The sequence below is a fragment of the Microcaecilia unicolor genome, chromosome 7, assembly GCF_901765095.1.
Source record: "Microcaecilia unicolor chromosome 7, aMicUni1.1, whole genome shotgun sequence".
Taxonomy (NCBI): domain Eukaryota; kingdom Metazoa; phylum Chordata; class Amphibia; order Gymnophiona; family Siphonopidae; genus Microcaecilia; species Microcaecilia unicolor.
Genome location: NC_044037.1, coordinates 108378407 through 108398321, shown reverse-complemented (window position 1 = coordinate 108398321; position 19915 = coordinate 108378407). Strand labels below are relative to the sequence as shown.

General features: G+C 42.1%; 1 protein-coding gene across 8 annotated transcripts in view; it reads right to left on the bottom strand.

Moving 5' to 3' along the window:
* The window catches only part of CASP14 (caspase 14), an 81550-nt gene that overhangs the window by 25348 nt on the left and 36287 nt on the right, over window positions 1-19915 (bottom strand). For all 8 annotated transcript variants that reach the window (XM_030209511.1, XM_030209512.1, XM_030209510.1 and 5 more), the window contains one exon: window positions 4666-4812. In XM_030209511.1, coding sequence (XP_030065371.1) covers window positions 4666-4812 — 147 coding nt within the window. The remainder of the gene's footprint in view (window positions 1-4665; window positions 4813-19915) is intronic.

The following is a 19915-nucleotide window of genomic DNA, read 5'->3' as shown; positions in this document are numbered from 1 at the left end:
AGAACACCTGAACACAGAATCTACATGTTAAAATAATTCTTCTCTGTGATTACAAAAGGAGAACAATCATCATAACCTAGTTTGACAGAGAGAAAAAGAGACAAATGAAACTGAAAACCCAGAACCCAGATTATAAGCAGTGGAAAACTGAGCAAAGAGAAAAAGAAAGGCATTTCCTTTTGCAAAAAAAGTTAAGAAATCTACATTTCTCTAAATACTAAGAATCAAATTTTTTTCTACCTTTGTTGTCTGACCATTTTGTGTTTCCACTTGGGCTGGTAGTGGTTTGTCATTACTACATCCTCTTGTTGGTGTTCTCCTAAGTCCTTTTTCAGGATTTAATTTCCACTTTCTGCTTTTCATTGTCTATCTTCTCTAATCTTATATTTACCTGTGACTCGAATCCATGCGTCTCATTTTTGTCTCCATTTCTCTTATCTGCTTTTTTTTTTAACCTACAGGTAACTACATTTTATTCCTCCCCCCCCCCATCTTAAGTCTCTATCAGTCCCCTACTTACCAACTTTTTTCTTCTTGCACTTACCTCCCTAGTTCTCCCATTTCTACCTGTCTTATTCTTCCCCGTCTCCTATTTCCAGTATTTCACTTACTTTCAAGTTGCCCATTCGATTTTCTGTATTCATTGCCTCCCCAGCTTATATTCTCTGCCTCTTGCCAACCTCCAGCTTCTTCCCTGCCACTTATCCCCTCTCCAGCTTCAGTCCCTTTATGTCTTATCCCCTTTATTCAGGCTCCCATTTTCCCTTTAATTTTCCACCCTCAGATCTATCCCTTTCATCCTTCATAACTCTCTTTTGCCCCTTTCCCTATCATTTGCCCCTGCCTCTTCTCTCATACTTTCTCTTCAGTCCCTTTATATCTTATTCCCTTATTTCAGGCTCCCATTTTCCCTTTAACTTTATTTCCATCCTTTCTCACCTCCTTCAAAGATCTATTCCATTCCTTTGTCCTTCACCCTCTTCACATCCATGTCTCTTTTGCTTTTTTCCCTATCACTTGCTCTTGCCTCTTCTCCATCCACCTACCTTCTTCTCCAATGTTTATTTACTCTTTCTTCTACCTTAACCCCCACTACCCATCCCTCTGCCCCGCCATCTTCACCTTGTCCTGCATATACCCTTGCTTCTCCCCATCCCCCACACACTATCTGCCCTTCTCTTCCATCTTCCAGCCTCTGCATCAGCTCTCAACCCCCCCAACTGCCCCTTGACAGGGCTCAGACCTCTTCTCCCACCCACATCCCCAGTCTGATAGCCCTAATCTCCCCTTCTCGCTTCCCCAGCTCTAGCATCAGACCACTTCTATCACTCCTCCTTCCACCTCATCCCCAGCCACCTTCTCCTAGCACCTAAATCAGGGACACTGCCAAGCCTCAGCCCCCAATTCCAGCCCCATTATCCCACCTGCCCCTAGTTCCAGCCCCAGCCCACTTCTCCCACCTGCCCCCCTTTTCAGCCCCCAGTTCCAGCCCCATTATTTTCTCCCACCAGTCCAGAGTTCCATCCCCTTTCTCCCCATCCCTTTTTCAGTCCCTAGTTCCAGTCCTAGCCCTTTTCAGTCCCCAGTTCCAGTTTTAGCCTCCTTATCCCACCTATCCTTCCTTTCAGCCCCCCAGTTTGTCCTTTCATCCACCTGCCCTGCATTACAGCCCCCATTCTCAGCCTCAGACCCATTCTCCCACCTGCCTCCCTATTCAGCCCCTGACTCATTCTACCATCTGCCCCCTTCTTAGCCCCCAGTTCTAGCTCCAGTCCCCATCTGAGCCCAAGTTCCAGTCCTAGCCCCTATTTTATCTGCTAGTTCAAGCCTCAGCCCCCAGTCCCCACCTGCCCACCCCTCAGCAGCCCCCCCTTCTCATTTCTACTGCCTGGCGCCCTGCATTTTAAAAATCACTGAATCAGCAGCACAGAGCCAATGTCTGTGAAAGAAGCCAGTTGCCTCGGGCCTTCCCTCACTATCCCACCCTGGTGAAAATAGGAAGTTACAGCACAGGAGGGCAGGACACAGCGAGAGGCAACTTGCTTCTTTCACAGATGCTGGCACTGCACTGGTAATTCAAAGATTTTAAAAGTGTAGGGTGCTGGGTGGCAGAAACGAGAAGGGGGCAGAGGGTGGGCAGGTAGAGACTGGGGGCTGCGGCATTCATCTCTTGGTCCTCCAGGTCTCCACTTCTCTGTTGCGGAACCGGTTCTTGCACGCCCCAATTCTCTGCTTAGAGCCTGGATCCAGTTTGTTCCTCTTAGCTCTTCTTTGGTGGAGTCCGATTTGGTTCTTTACTGTCCAGGTCCCATTACTATGAACTCCGGTTTTTCCCACCTGGTTCGGGGCCTGGTCCTTGCATGCTGACCTAGCAGCTGAGAAGAGGGCTGGGACTGGGAGCTGCCGGTAAGCATGGCTTGTAGCGCCCTTCAGCGGGCGACGCCCTCTTGCCAAGTTAACCATGTTGCGCTGGCCCCTTAGTTTTCAACTACCTAAGGATCATGCCCCTGTTTTTATATCTCCTACTAACTAAACTAACCCAGGCACTGCAGCAAGAAAGTCTCTTCAGTTTGGGGCACACATTCAGGCTCCCACTGTAACCCTGCAATCATGGGTCCTAAATCCAAATACTAAGTGTCACTGCTATGGAATAATTGAGCATCCTTTTCCCCAAGGCAATATTAGCCCTGGATGACCCAGGAAGCCGAATACCTGTCCTAGGAATGTACAACAATGCCAATCAGTCTCCAGGTCAGCCCCTCCTTACCCATTTTGCCATTAGATTAGGCACATAAGCCAAGTCATCCTTCCACCCTTATAAAGCAGCCTACAAACTCCTCCCATTATACTCAACATGCTAAAGTCCATCTCTCTTCCATGATGGTCTACCTTGCCACTTTCGATATGGCCAAACTACCACCCAGCACAAGTTAGTTTTATCACCCTCCCATTTTAGCTTTATATTCTTCCAGGTAAGTGGACATACTTATAGAAGCACTAGGTATGTAACAAAAAAATATGGGATTATAATACATGGCACTATCCGGCATTAATAACCTGACTTTATGCAGACTCAGACTTTTCATCTCTAAAGCCTGTTATCTGATGAAGCCTTGACCCTGCATACAAAGACTGCTGACAAGGGTCCCAATGTACTAGAATAACAAGGTTGTTATCAGAATCAACGTCATGACCAGAACAACCAAGGCCTCTTGAAATTACCCTTGCAGCCGGAGAGACACTGTGGCTGCCAAAACTGCACACTGTTTATAAAAAAACTGCACATTGTTTATAAAACCCTGGCCCTTTGCCAAGGTGCCCCCTTAATGTGATGTCAATGAAACAAACCTGTGGCCCCTGAAGTCACAACAGCGGGGATAATAATGTTATGTGCGCATCACCCACAAGGCCAGAATGTGCATCATTAGCACAGGGCTGTTGTATTGACATTCCATCCGAGGATCAGACCTTTTGAAGCGTGTCCCTCAGATGGTCAGTCAGGTCCATCTAGAGATCAGCATCAGGTTGTATTAGTGTACCATGTTCCTTTATATACGTCCTGTGGGGGTTCAGAGTGATTTTTACTTTGGAATCTAGTTAGGGATTTCTGTATGTTTGCTCTGAGCTATTCCTATGATAAGACCTGATGTGTCTATATTCTTGCCTTCCTTGCATGTTATCTTCGCAGATATTGTAAAAAAAAATAATTGCCCTATTTTACAATACTTGGCTGTGGAGTTAGTTCTTTCTATTATTTGGGCGTTGTGGGTTTGGATTCAAGGATAAGGGGAACACATTTGCTTCTGACACTTCACTCTCTAAATGTTAGTCTTGTTTGAGACCCATTTCTTTCAGAATTTCTACTAAGTGTCAGGTACTCCAATAACACCCGAAAAGTGTGTTATCTGTATATGCTCTACAAATAATAATATCCATATTTATTCAAGACCTTGTCCTCTCTATTTCTTTACATTGCCGCCCTTGTTCACCTGTCCTTACCGTGGCCCTCTTATCTTTCCCAAATTTATCTGAATTATGTCATGTTTCGGCTACAACTACCTTGGTTGGCAAGCTTTCTGTGCCCAGAGTCAACCCAACCGTTAAACAAGACCTAGGCAGTTGCATAGGGAAACAGATTCGGGCAGGCAGCAAATATCTCAACAGCCACAGAAACTGAATCATCAATGCGTACTTTTACCTACAGGAAGAGCAGGCAAGTTTTAAATAGATCATTTAACTGGGTAAACAACTTTTGGAAAACTGCCCTTATTACGTGTGTGTGAGATCCATCATATAATAAATCAATTAGGACTAGAGTATTACTTACAGTAAAACACAATCCAGCAGACACTCTCACTGGTATGAATCATATTTTTATTCTTTTATAATTTTAAACTTATTACTTTTATAAATGCAATGTAACCCCAAAAAAGGAAAAAAAGCCTCTAGAATTAAAACCTCTGTACCTTACTTTTCTATCATAGGCACAAACAAGTATTTTAAATCATGCAAACAGCACTTAGCTTAAAAATCGCTATTCAGTCAGCAGTCTCACTCCATCAGGCACACTCCAACAATAGCCAATGTTTGACAGCTAGTTTTTTGCCGCTGCTTCAGGGAACTGGTACTACCTTTTACATACATATCGCTTTTTCACAGTTTTACCTCTCCTGTGGGATCCCGGACAATCCTGTTGACAAATCCTAAGCGAAAGAACAGTTGATTGAGGGCAAAAATGTCTGCCTCAGCTCCAGCTCTCCCTGAAGTCACACACAGTGTGAGGGCCAAACGCTCCCCAGAAAAGTCATACACCTGGAGAACAAAATGGTAAAAAGCATGAGGGTGCACTATTTGCAATATCTAGAATTTCTTATAATACCTTTGGTCAAAGAAAGATCACAAAAGTAAACTACTTATAAACAAGGAAATAGAATTCTCTGTAGACCAAGTTACCATAATTATCTAAAACTGATAAATGTGAGTTTAGGTTTTTTTTAGTTGAAATTATTTTTTATTGAATTTTCTTTGTGACCAAACAAAAATTAAAGAGACAAACCTTAATACAACAACCAAATACAGTGCCAGAAAATATATTCATCATATTAATGATTTACAAGACAGTGTACAGATATAAGGAATTTCTGATCAGCCGCAACAGGACTGTAGCGGAGCCCATATCCAAAGTATTCATTTTTTCAGCTGAAACCCTTTCAATATTTAGCAGTTAGACAGTATTCCACCGTGTATTATAAACAAAAGCACTTGTATTTTTCCAAGAGAATAGTACAGTTTGTATAGCAAGTAAAGTCAAATAAACTACTATGATCTTCAAGCAATGTTTGTGACAAAAGCATGGAACATAAGTACATAAGTAATGCCACTGGGAAAAGACCAAGGGTCCATCGAGCCCAGTATCCTGTTAACAAAGGAAAGGGGCTCAGTCAAGGCAAATATCTGTGAAATACTACGCCAAACTTAGGTCCAAAAAGGGCTACTACTTTACAATCATATAAACTATGACGAAAAGTGCCCTTTTCAGGTTTTTCAAGACCCCAAGCAAACGTCCAATACTTAAGTCCAAATAACTCTGTGGCTAACAAAGTATATAGATTTGAGTCAGTGAAGCAGATCTAGTAACTTTAGAAATATTAGTCCAAAAAGGTTCCCAGCATTGTGATGATAATTGTCGATGAAGTTGAATTCCCAAACTTTTTCTAATCCAAGCCATCTGGAATTCTTTATACCATATCGATGCAGAACCTTTGGAATAAACTTGGTCTTTAGATAAGATTGAAGGCAGTATTTTAATTGAATTCACAAGGTCATCATCACTGTTGTGGATCTTACTCTGTGTTTTCTGTTATGTGTGATGTCAATGAAACAAACCTGTGGCCCCTGAAGTCACAACAGCGGGGATAATAATGTTATGTGAGCATCACCCACAGGCCAGAATGTGCATCATTAGCACAGGGCTGTTGTATTGACATTCCATCCGAGGATCAGACCTTTTGAAGTGTGTCCCTCATGGATGTCTGAATTTGTGGATGTCTATACTAACTGAAGATACACTTTACATGCTAATACTACTTACAATTCTTGCAATGTTATTTATGTACTGTTTCATACAGTACTCATTTGTCCTTGCAATGTGTATTATGTGGGACAAACATCTGGACAATTAAAGATGAACCTTATTGAGCATAAATATTTAATTCAATCTAAGAAATTAATGGAACCTTTAGTTGCTCATTTCGTTGAAAAACCATGAGCTTTCATCCATATGCTATGTGGTTTTGGAACAATTGATAGTCACTGAATGTCGGGGTGAGATCAAACAGCTGTTTGACAGCATCTGTTTGACAGCATAAGAAGCGTTGGATATTCTCCTTACAGTCTGTTATCCCTCGTGGATCAAATGTTGCTATAGAATGGAAAGCGTTAATATGAAGGATGCATAGCATGTTTTTTTTTTTTTTTTTTTTTAATATTTACAATCTGTAAGTAGGAGTTATATATGACGTCATTTCATTGTGAATGACATAGTCACCCTGAGATTTTAACTATCTGCATGTTTGCATGTCCCACAACCATCTTGAAGACGCCAACAAAAGAAAAGTTTCCAGTCTACAGCGGTCTTTTTGGTACATTTTGGTCTAACAGTTTCCTGCCATTTATGGACCTTTTCCCCTGTCGGGAACAAGGTTGAACTTATAAATACATAAATATTGCCACACAGGGACAGAGCAAAGGTCCATCAAGCCCCGCGTCCTGTTTCCAACAATGGCCAATCCAGGTCACAAATACCTGGCAAGATCCCAAAAAAGTTCAATACATTTTATGCTGCTTATCCCAGAAACAAAAGTGGATTTTCCCCAAGTCAATTTAGGAAGCCGCCCAGACCTTTTTAAAACCCCGCTAAGCTAACCGCCTTTACCACATTCTCTGGCAACAAATTCCAGAGTTTAATTACACGTTGAGTGAAGATATTTTCTTCAATTCGTATTACATTTACTACTTTGTAGCTTCATTGCATGCCTCCTAGTCCTAGTATTTTTGGAAAGAGTAAACGAACAATTCACGTCTACCCGTTCCACTCCACTCATTATTTTATAAACCTCTATCATATCTCCCCTCAGTCATCTTTTCTCCAAGCTGAAGAGTCTTAGCTGCTTCAGCCTTTCCTCATAGGAGTCGTCCCATCCCCTTTATCATTTACGTTTCCCTTCTCTGTACGTTTTCTAATTCCACTATATCTTTTTTGAGATGCGGTGATCAGAATTGAACACAATATTCGAGGTGCGGTCGCACCAAGGACTGATAAAGGCATTTTAACATCCTCACTTTGTTCTCCATTGCTTTCCTAATAATACCTAACATTCTATTTGCTTTCTTAGACGCTGCAGCACACTGAGCAGATCCTTTTCTTGGTCGGTGATTCCTAACGTGGAACATTGCATTATGTAGCTATAGTTCGGGTTCCTCTTTCCCACATGCATCACTTTGCACTTGCTCACATTAAATATCATCTGCCATTTAGACGCCCAGCCTCCCAAAGTCCAATTTTAATCATTATCTCACTAGTTACTCCCATTTCTAGCTCATTTATAAATATGTTAAAAAGCAGCAGTCCCATCACAGACACCTGGGGAACCCCACTACCTACCCTTATCCATTGAGAATACTGACCATTTAACCCTACTCTCTGTTTTCTATCTTCTAACCAGTTTTTAATCCACAATAGGACACTACCTCCTATCCCATGACTCTCCAATTTCTTCTGGAGTCTTTCATGAGATAGTTTGTAAAACGCCTTTTGAAAATCCAGATACACAATATTAACCGGCTCGCCTTTATCCAAAAGTTTGTTCACCCCTTCAAAAGAAATGTAATAGATTGGCGAGTCAAGATTTCCCATCAGTAAATCCATGTTGGCTCTGTCTCATTAATTCATGCTTTTGAATATGCTCTGTAATTTTGTTCTTTATAAAATAGTCTCTACCATTTTGCCCGGCACCGACATCAGGCTCACTGATCTATAATTTCCTGGATCCCTTCTGGAACCTTTTTAAAATATCGGTGTTACATGGGCTACCCTCCAATCTTCCGGTACCACACTTGATTTTAAAGGTAAATTACATATTACTTATAATTCTGCCAGTACTCTGGGATGAATACCATCCGGTCCAGGAGATTTGCTACACTTCAATTTATCAAATTGCCCCATTACATCCTCTAGGTTTACAGAGATTTCATTCAGTTTCTCTGACTCGTCAGCTTTGAATAACATTACTGGTACCAGTATCTCTCCCAAATTTTCCTCGGTGAAGACCGAAGCAAAGAATTCATTTAATCTCTCCAATATGGCTTTGTCTTCCCTGATCGCTCCTTTTACCCCTCAGTCATCTAGCGGTCCAACCGATTCTTTTGCCAGCTTCTTGCTTTTAATATACCTAAAAAAAATTTTTACTATATGCTTTTGCCTCCAACGCAATCTTTTTTTCAAAGTCCCTCTTTGCCTTCCTTATCAGCGCTTTGCATTTGACTTGACATTCCTTATGCTGCTGCTTATTATTTTCAGTCGGTTCTTCTTCCATCTTCTGAAGGATTTTCTTTTAGCTCTAAATAGCTTCCTTCACCTCACTTCTTAACCATGCCGGCTGTCGTTTGGTCTTCCTCCCTCTTTTTTTTTTATATTTAAATCTGTTTATTCTGAAACAAGACATAACATAACACATCAGCTAGAAACAACCACCAATTCAAGCGCACATTATTACGATAGTTCCAGCACTTTCAGCTGACTATACAATAATCATCCTGTTCCATACATTTTCTGTTTCCCCCCTCCCTCTATCACCCCTTCCCCCCCAGTCCCTCCCTAACCCTCCCACCCGTCTTTCCCTGCCCTCCGAGACTACTTTACACAATATTTCTCTATCCTCCTTCCTTGACATTGTTATATATTCAACAGATGTCCCCGTGCTGCTGGCGTTAACGTCTGCCAGAATGGTGCCCATCTCCGTTCAAATTGCTGTCCTCTTTTATTGTCCAACTGCACTATATCAAATCTCTCCATTCTCATTAAAGTTATCATCTGGGTCCTCCATTGTTGTAAAGTTGGAGCTTTCGATGCCATCCATTCCAGCAGAATCACCTTCTTGGCTGCAATGACCGCCCTGTTTGTGAATTCTTTAAGTCCTTTAGGTTTTGGGGCCACAATTTTAACGTGACCGAACAATAATTTGTAATCCAAAATCCAGCGAGTATCCCACATCTGTGATATATTTGTTAACAGTTGTCTCCAAAATTTTGTAATATGTGGGCATGTCCAAAACATATGTCCCAACGTGGCCCCAACATGATTGCATTTGGGGCATTCCCCTGCCGGGGACAAGCCCATGTGGAATGCCCGTCTGGGGGCTATATGCATTCGGACTGCAAACTTATATTGTAGTTCCCAGCACCAAACAAAGCTTGTAGATTTCTTCAAGTTCAAAACATGGGTTTTGAAGATGTCTTGTGATAGGGTTACCCCTAGTTCATCGGACCAGGCCTGAGCTAGCCTTTCATAAGGCAGTTCTGCTGCAGTGTCTCTGATGTGTCTATGGTGGAGCGACAAGGAAACTTTTTGTTGAGCAGATAAGGAATATGCTGCGGCCAGTTCTTCCTGTACATCTTCAGCCAAGTTTTGCCATTTCAGGCTATCAATATAATGCTTCAACTGACCATAATGAAAGATATCTGTATTTGGAAGAGAATATTTATCTTGCAGTTCCTTGAAGGGCATCAGGCGTCCCTGTTCATTTATAATCTGGTACACATACTCAATTCCTCGCTGTTGCCATTTCTTGAAGATCTGATACATATCTCCTGCTGGGAAAGCTGGGTTTCCGCTTATGGACAAAAATGGAGTTGCTTCCGCATTGAATCTATGAAGTTTGCAAACCCATCGCCAAACTTTCTTCGCTGTAGGCATTATCATTGATCGTCCAAGTTCATAAGGCAGGGTTCTCCCTGTTTCATGCAGCATACAACTAAAATGTACATTATCAGTCAGAGCCAACTCCACCGAGGTGGCCGAAAAATCCTGCGTGTTCCTATACCAGTCTGCTATGTGCCTCATCCCACTTGCAATTGTCATTTGCCTAATGCTTAAAAGGCCCAAGCCTCCATACTCAACAGGCACCTGCAATGTCTTTAAGGGGAGTCTAGCCCTTTTCCCATTCCACAGAAACTTTTGCAACTGCCTGTTGAGTTGCCTCTCATCCTTATATTTCAAATACAACGGCAGAACCTGAAAAACATATAACCAGCGAGGTATTATTGCCATATTGTATAAGGCTATTCTGCCCAACAATGACAATGGGTATCCCTGCCATGTAGTCAGTCTATCTTTTGTGTCCCGTAACAGCTTTTGAACGTTACTGTCATAAAGATAAGTTAAGTTCTGAGGGATATATACTCCCAAGTACTTCAAGGGCGTCCCCTCTGGTAGCACTGGTATCTCCCCTCCTCCCCTTTCAGATGGTATCCCATATACTGGAAGTGCCTGTGACTTCTGTCTGTTCAGCACAAACCCAGAGAGCCTCCCGTAGGATTCTATCTCCTGTAGTAGTGCCGGTACTGAGGATCTAGAGTTCTTAAGAAGGACTAGTAAATCATCTGCGAATGCTAGTGTTTTAATTACAGTATCTCCCACTTCCACTCCCATAATATCCGTCCTGAGGCATAGCCTCCTTAACAACGGTTCCAGGGATAGTATGAATAAAAGTGGTGAGAGCGGACAGCCTTGGCGTGTCCCCCTACCTATGTGAAATGATGGTTTTAATCCCATTAACTAACACTGCGGCTGTTGGATCTGTGTATAATACTTGAAGTGCCCGAACAAACCAGCCCTGGAATCCCATAGTCTGTAGGGTGGCAAACAAATAATCCCAATGTAGCTTGTCAAAAGCTTTTTCTGCATCTAGGCTGATTGCCAGGGATTGTTGTTCAGATCCCTGGCATGAGGCCATTCCTATTAGAAGTCTCCGGACATTTCCTACGGTTTGCCGCCCTTTAACAAAGCCCACCTGTTCTGTACTTATTACCCTGGGTAGTATCCTAGAAAGGCGGTTTGCCATTATCTTTGATAATATTTTTAAATCTACATTTATTAAGGATATCGGCCTATATGAGTCTGGGAGTTCCTCTGCTCTGCCTGGTTTCTTTATAAGGACTATTAGGGCTTCGTTGGCATAATCCGCCACCTGTCCCTGTTGTACTGCCTGCTCATAATTTAATATCAATGGTTTAACTAACTTTGCATTGAGCAATTTGTAAAACTCTCCCGACAATCCATCTGGGCCGGGCGCTGAATTTAGTTTTAAAAACTTTATGCATTCCTGTACTTCTCTGCCCGTAATTGGACCATTCAAAGACTCCAGCTCTTGTTGAGTTAGCTCTGGCAGATGAGCCTGTCTCAAGTATTGATTTATTTCTCCTACATCACTCTTACTTGGTGTTGAATATATCCCCGAGAAATGATGTCTAAGAATTTCTGCAATCTTTTCACTCGTATGATGTAATTTCCCTTGGTCATCTTTCAATGCTGTGATCACCTGGTGGTTCCCCCATGTCTTAACCATCCCCGCTAACATTGGGCCCGTCCTATTCCCAAATCTTTGGAGTCTGTATTTGTTATATAAGAGTCCCCGTGTAGCTCTCTCGTGTAAGAGGGAATTTAGTGCTACTTGCATCGACTGCATATTGTCTCTGTTTGCCCCTGTTGGTGATCTTATAACTTTCCTTTTAGCTATTCGTAATTTCATTTCTAGATCTATAATAGCTCTAGAGATTTTCTTATTTCTACTATTTACATATGCGATCACCTCACCCCTCATCACTGCTTTTGCCGTAGCCCAAAATAATGCGGGGTTATCTCTATGTTGCCCATTAAATTTCTCATATTCATCCCACTTTGCCTGTATGTATTTTACAAATTCCTGATTTTTATATAGGTAGGCCGGGAACCTCCATCCCCTTCCATGCTGTTGGTAGTGTTTTGGTGCCTCTAAATCTAACCAAACCATGGCGTGATCTGATATGTCCACAGTCCCTATTTCCACTGAAGTCACATTCTGAAACAATGAGCGAGCCACTAGGACATAGTCTAACCTGGAATACGTCCCGTGAGCTCTCGACAAATGAGTGAAATCTTTCTGCCCCGGATGCAGAGTTCTCCAAGTATCAACTAGGCTCAAGGCTCGCATAAATGATGATAATGTCCTAGCCCTTGGGCCTCCCCTATGAGCCCTATTTGGATCTGAACAGTCTTCCATAGGTCGCGCCACCAAATTAAAATCTCCCATGACCATAAGCTTCAGAGATCTGTACGGCCTGCATAACTGTATCAAATGATTATAAAAGTTTTTGTCGTATGTGTTAGGCCCATAAAGGCCTAGCAGTAGTAGTTCTCTGCCCTGCAGCCATAAATGTAATAGTACATATCTACCCTTCGAGTCTACTGTTATTAGTTCTGATTTTGATACTAATCCTTTTCGTATGAGAACAGTTACACCCCCTTTTCGACCCTCTGCTGGAGAGGCATATACTTCACCCACCCAGTTCCTTTTTAATTTCTGGTTTTCTACTTGGGATAGGCGGGTTTCTTGGATGCATGCTATATCGGTTTGCTTCCTGCGTAGCGCTGTCAACACTTTAGCGCGTTTGATAGGAGAGGTAATTCCTCCTACATTCCAGGTATTAAATCTAACGGTTTTAGCCATTAACATCCTTTATTAGGTTCCTGTATGCTAAAGTTCTGTAATGGAGGATCGGGCGCCCAGCCTCACCCTGATCCTTTCTATTTTGTTTTGCCTGATCTGAGGACATCGGTTTATATTGTGTACCTAAGGTGTTGTCTGAAGGACAGAGCCTTCCTTGCTCACTTAAGTTCTTTTCCTGATCTCTTAAATGTAGTCCCTGTCCTCCCTTATCCCCCTCCCCCCCTCCATTCATTTCCCATCCCTTCCCCATCCTTCCCTCTAAGTTCTTTCCCCTCCCTCCCTCCCAGAAGTACCCCGAATCTTCCCTTACGCCCCTCTTTACCCTTCTCGTCTCCCCCTAGATCTTGGGTGATCATAGGTCGTTGTGATAACCCCCCCGGTCCTCCCCCAAATCCTTATGCTCCCCTCATATGATCTTGACATTTGTAGACAGTTGCAATTTCTCATTTTTAAACATGCTAACTTAACAGACAAACACTTTCATGTAACTCAAACTTGAACCTTTAGCTTGTTTCGTTTACAGTCTCGATCCTTTACTCAGAATGGTATTATATTCCATCACCTCCCAAGTCTGATTTATGGTGGAGATGGCTGTGAATATGTCTGAGTCTGGCTGCCTGCCACCATTCACACTCCTGGTCGCTGCCTCTTAGACTCATGAACTTCTTCCATTTACTGTAATCCACATGGTCTCCTTTCCAAGGAATTGTGCTCGTGAATCTTGTTTTAGTCTTGGTGAGATTCTGCTTTTACATGCATTGCTTTTTGAAAAACTGCTGCTTCTTTAGGTGTTGTGAAAGCATGCCATTTCCCATTATGATGGATCTTTAATGTAGCTGGGTATACCAACATGAATTTATCTTTTTTGGTGTATAGCACACTGCAAATATGATTAAATTCTCGGCGACGCTGTTGTAATGCCCAAGAATAATCCTGGAATATCTTCACAGTATGGCCCTCATATTTAAGATCGTCTTTTCTCTGCCTTGCGCCCCGGAGGATTTCCACTTTATGTAGAAAGTTGTGGATCTTCACTATTATCACTCTGGGGCGCTGCGCACCTTCTTGTTTGCGGCCGAGTCTATGGCCCGTTCCAGGCATAATTTTCCTATGCTGTCCTTCAACGCTAGTTCAGCATTTATCCAGCGCTCCAGAACCGCCGACAAATTTTGGTCCGGAACGGATTCTGGAAAGCCCACAAGTCTGATATTCGATCTACGCGAGCGGTTTTCCAGTTCGTCTATCAGTTGGCCCTGCTCCCTTACTAACTTTTGTAGGGCCTGCACTGACGACGCCATTGTTGTCTCTCGATCTTCCGTCTCAGCCACTCTGCATTCTAGTTCTCCTGTGCGCCGTACTGTTTCCTCCAGCGTTTTATCTATTACTGACATTTGTTGTGTCAAAAGCGCAAATTGCGGTTCCGTCGCGCTCTTAACTGCGGCTATGATTTGCTGCAGTTGAAGCTCGCTGAACAATGACGGTTCAGCCCCGGGACTCCGCGCCATCTTGGCTTCGGGAGGCCCGCGCGGCTTCGCTGCTTCTTTTTTCCCTGTTTTACTTGGCATGCCCGCCTCTGCGCGAATTAAGAAAGGATCCATATACTAGCGAAACGTTAAGCTTACTGTTTCCTCCTTTCCCGTCTCTCTTCGCATTGTATAAGTTGGAGAACCGGGAAGGGGCTCAGGAGGAAAGACAACTTGCTGCTGCTCTCCTCTACGCCATCACGTGACCTCTCACCCTTCCTCCCTCTTTTAATACATGGAATATATTTGGCCTGGACTTCTAGGATGGTATTTTTTTAAACAGCATCTACGCCTGATGTAAATTTTTGACCCTCGCAGCTGCTCCTCTACGTTTTTTTTTAACCGTTGTTCTCATCTCTATATATAAAAGGCACCACCACCATTCTAAATGAAGCCTCCAGCCGGAAGTGTGAAGCGGTAGAGATATCCAGTTTCCCCATGAGTGTCTGCCCCGCCCTCGCTCTCTCTGTAACACAAACAGTGAAGGAAAACACAGCACAGCACGAAATCGCGCTCTCTGTAACAGTGAAGGACTCTGAGGAGGGAGGGGAGAGAGGGCAGATGCCCTCACTCTCTCTGTAACACAAACAGCAGGAAACTTAACACTGAAGGACTCGGGGGGGGGGGGGGGGGGGGGGGGGACAGAGAGCAGAGGGGACAGACAGCACAGGGGAAGGGAGAAAGGGCAGAGGGCAGGGACACACACACTCCCACATGCATACTCTGAAGAAAACCTTGCTAGCCCCCGTTTCATTTGCATCAGAAACGGGGCTTTTTTTTTTTTTTTACTAGTTTTATCATAGTCTCCTTTTTGAAAGTTAAACGCTAACGTATTGGATTTCATGTTTATACTTACTTCAAACCTTATATCAAATCTGATCATATTATGATCACTGTTATCAAGCAGCCCCATCACCATTACCTCCTGCACCAAATCATGCACTCCACTAAGGACTAGGTCTAGAATTTTTTCTTCTCTTGTCGGCTTCCTGTACCAGCTGCTCCATAAAGCAATCCTTGATTTCGTCAAGGAATTTTATCTCCCTAGCATGTCCTGATGTTACATTTACTCAGTCAATATCAGGCTAATTGAAGTCACCCATTATCATGTTGCAAAGTCTGTTAGCCTCCTTAATTTCCTTTAACATTTCTACATCCGTCTGTTCATCATGGCCAGGCGGACGGTAGTACACTCCTATCACAATCCTTTTTCCCTTTACACATGGAGGGATTTCAAGATGTGTCTTGTTTTCCTGCAGAATTTTCAATCTATTTGATTCAAGGCTCTCCTTAACATATAATGCTACCCTTCCACCAATTTGATCCACTACAATATAATTTGTACCCCGGTATGACGGTGTCCCACTGGTTATCCTCCTTCCACCAGGTCTCACAGATGCCTATTATATCTAATTTTTCATGTATTCTAACTCGCCCATCTTATTTCTTAGGCTTCTGGCAGTCGAATATAGACATTTCAAACTATGTTTGTTGTTCCTATTTACATCATGCTCAGTACTTGACAGCATTAATTTGCAATTTTTTGTCTGATTTTTTATTTAAGGACACCTGATCTATTATGGTTTTTTTTGCAACCTCACTATCGGGATACCCTATCTTCCCTGTTTTGGTGGTATCTTTAAAAGATACCTTATTCTGAACCATGCGCTTCTGAGCGACTGTCGGCCTTCCCTCAGTCTCTAGTTTAAAAGCTGCTCTATCGCCTAAAGATAAGTACTGTAATGACTGAGACGTGTTGATTTAAAAGACTGGGTTTTGATACATTTGACAATTTCTCCTGTTTTGTATTCTGTATGGTTTGGGTATTTCTTTGCACGGGTACTACCATATGACATAATGTTACTGTGTATTTATATGTGGAGTTTTGTTTTGTTTTTTAATGACCAATGATTATTGTAAGCCACCTTGTTTTCAAGGTTCTTGCCTTGTGGTAAAGGTGTGTCTTTTTCTTACTGAGGTCATTTTTCTCCACATTTTTTGGGTGGTAGCCAAGAAATCCCTACGATAGAGATAGTTTGGTAGAATTTTCTTTATATAGTTTTGTAATTTAGTTCTACAGGTTCTTTTGAGTGTTGATTTCAATTACCCCAATATTAACTCAATAAATATTACATCAGGGGGTGCTATGGAGGTAAATTTCCTAGATATAATAATAAATTACTGCTTCTCAGAGCAAAAAAAAAAGACCCAGGAACCAACAAGAGAGGGGAGTCATTTTAGATCCAATCATTAGTGGAATGCAGGGCATAGTATAAGAGGTAAGTGTGTTGGATCTACTGGGAAACAATGATCATAACATGATCAACTTTGGGCTAATATCTGGAGAGAAGCCACAAAGGAAATTACTCAGCACCATTTAATTTTTTAAAGGGCTACTATGATAAAATGAAGAAAATAATTTAAAAGATGCTAAAAGAATCGGCTGCAAAGGTTATATCTTTAAATCAGGCATGGACATAGTGCAGGGGCACACATCGCTATCATACCCAGTGGACTTACAAGCTGCAGCCTTTGGACATTTCTGTAAATCACACATTCAAATGCTTCATGGGAAAAGTGGATGTGTGAAGGTAAGCACTCATTCACTCCTGCAGGGAAACAACGCCATGCTACTTACGCAGAAGTTCCTGGACGGAAACTGCCTATGAAGCAGCAAAATCCTCCACTATCAAAGGATTCAAGCCAGAGAGGTGGGCGGAGGAGGAAAAATCCCAGGAAATTATTGTATTAAGAATATAACCTAATATGGGAGTGGGACAGAGATAGTGGCACCATATGGATGCAATGTGATTCTCCAGCTATGTGGGTGTTAATTGGTTGGCGGGCAGAGCTATAGTATTACAGAGCAATGAAATAAAACACCAAGGCTACAGAATGTCGCCGGTAGTTCATATTTTATTTTTACATTTTGTTGCATAATGTTCAGGTTGTTATTTGATACATTTCAAAGTTAATATGCAGCTTTATTGATAATAGTTCTGTACAGCGCTTTAGCATATATATGCCACTTTTACTTAATATAGTAAAACGGAAAGGGGGGGAGGGGAGAAATACGAAGAAAAGTTGATAGCAGTTTAACTGTATTAGCATAGGTTTGAAATGTTTCTTGCCAAAATATGACATGGAATTGTTTTATATCTGCATTCATCAATAAAAATTATTAAACCCTAAGAATATAACCTAAATACATATACATTTAGACATTTATAACCCGCAAATTTTAGTGTTCCATGTGGTTTACAAATACAATACTAGGAATTCCAAGGGAGCTAAAGTTAAATACCAAGAGAAAAGTAAAGAAACAAAATTACATCACTTATTAAATAGCTGAAAAAGATCAGTTTTAAGAGCCTTCTTAAATAAAGTAAACCAGGTTAACAGAAGTTACAGGGCAGTTAAAATATCCTATGGAGTGGAAGTCCTTACTGGTTCAGGTGAACAGGGCATAGACTTGCCGCTCTTAGAGTAAAAAAAAAAGTAGACAATTGATCAGGCTCAAAAAAGACATTTCACAGATTGATACTTAACACACTTACAAGAATAATTCAATCAAAACAAGGTCTTGAGTCATAATACTCGAGATCTCAATAGAAGAAATTGCCGTCTTCTCTTTTGAGTGGGTCATGAGACATCCGGGAATACCTGAACTTTGCAGTTCAAAAATACCTCTATTACGAAAGAAAAGCTTTAGCACCCAGTCTCTATCAGGTTCCAAAACAAAATTGGCTATCAAAGTAGCCGGCACAGCAGATTACATAAGTACATAAGTAATGCCACACTGGGAAAAGACCAAGGGTCCATCAAGCCCAGCATCCTGTCCATGACAGCGGCCAATCCAGGCCAAGGGCACCTGGCGAGCTTCCCAAACGTACAAACATTCTATACATGTTATTCCTGGAATTGTGGATTTATCCCAAGTCCATTCAGTAGTAGTTTATGGACTTGTCCTTTAGGAAACTGTCTAACCCCTTTTTAAACTCTGCTAAGCTAACCGCCTTCACCACGTTCTCCGGCAACGAATTCCAGAGTTTAATAATGCGTTGGGTGAAGAAACATTTTCTCCGATTTGTTTTAAATTTACTACACTGTAGTTTCATCGCATGCCTCCTAGTCCTAGTATTTTTGGAAAGCGTGAACAGACGCTTCACATCTACCTGTTCCACTCCACTCATTATTTTACATACCTCTATCATGTCTCCCCTCAGCCGTCTCTTCTCCAAGCTGAAAAGCCCTAGCCTCCTTAGTCTTTCTTCATAGGGAAGTCGTCCCATCCCTGCTATCATTTTAGTCGCCCTTCGTTGCACCTTTTCCAATTCTATTATATCTTTATTTATTTATTTATATCCCACATTTTCCCACCTTTTTGCAGGCTCAATGTGGCTTACAATACATCATGAATGGTGGAAATATATTAGGAAATAGACATTTAGTGTTACAGAAGAATCTTTGGTAACATAATGATAAAGATAAAACATGATAGTAATATAACAAGCAGATATTATAAGACAGTTCTATATATTTGTGGAGGAGTGGTGTATGTTCACATTTGTTGATCTTTGTGGTATGCCATATTAAAGAGATGGGTCTTCAGTAGTTTGCGGAAGTTGGTTAGTTCTTGAGATGCGGCGACCAGAATTGAACACAATACTCAAGGTGCGGTCGCACCATGAAGTGATACAACGGCATTATAACATCCTCACACCTGTTTTCCATACCTTTCCTAATAATACCCAACATTCTATTCGCTTTCCTAGACGCAGCAGCACAACGAGCAGGTTTCAGTGTATTATCAACAACACCCAGATCCCTTTCTTGTCCGTAACTCCTAACGTAGAACCTTGCATGACGTAGCTATAATTCGGGTTCTTTTTTCCCACATGCATCACCTTGCACTTGCTCACATTAAACATCATCTGCCATTTAGCCGCCCAGTCTCCCAGTCTCATAAGGTCCTTCTGTAATTTTTTCACAATCCTGTTGCGAGTTAACGACTTTGAATAACTTTGTGTCATCAGCAAATTTAATTACCTCGCTAGTTACTCCCATCTCTAAATCATTTATAAATATATTAAAAAGCAGCGGTCCTAGCACAGACCCCTGAGGAACCCCACTAACTACCCTTCTCCATTGTGAATACTGCCCATTTAACCCCACTCTCTGTTTCCTATCCTTCAACCAGTTTTAATCCACAATAGGACATTTCCTCCAATCCCAATTTCCTCTGTAGCCTTTCATGAGGTACCTTGTCAAACGCCTTTTGAAAATCCAGATACACAATATCAACCGGCTCCCCTTTGTCCACATGTTTGTTTACTCCTTCAAAGAATTGAAGTAAATTGGTCAGGCAAGATTTCCCCACACAAAAGCCGTGCTGACTCGGTCTCAGTAATCCATGTCCTCGGATGTGCTCTGTAATTTTGTTTTTAATAATAGCCTCTACCATTTTCCCCGGCACCGACGTCAGACTCACCGGTCTATAATTTCCCGGATCTCCCCCGGAGCCTTTTTTTAAAATGGGCGTTACTCTGCTACTCTAGCCTCAAGAGAACGCTCGAGGCACGTCACCGGTACCCCTCGGTACCGACGAGGCCGTGGAATCCACACGCC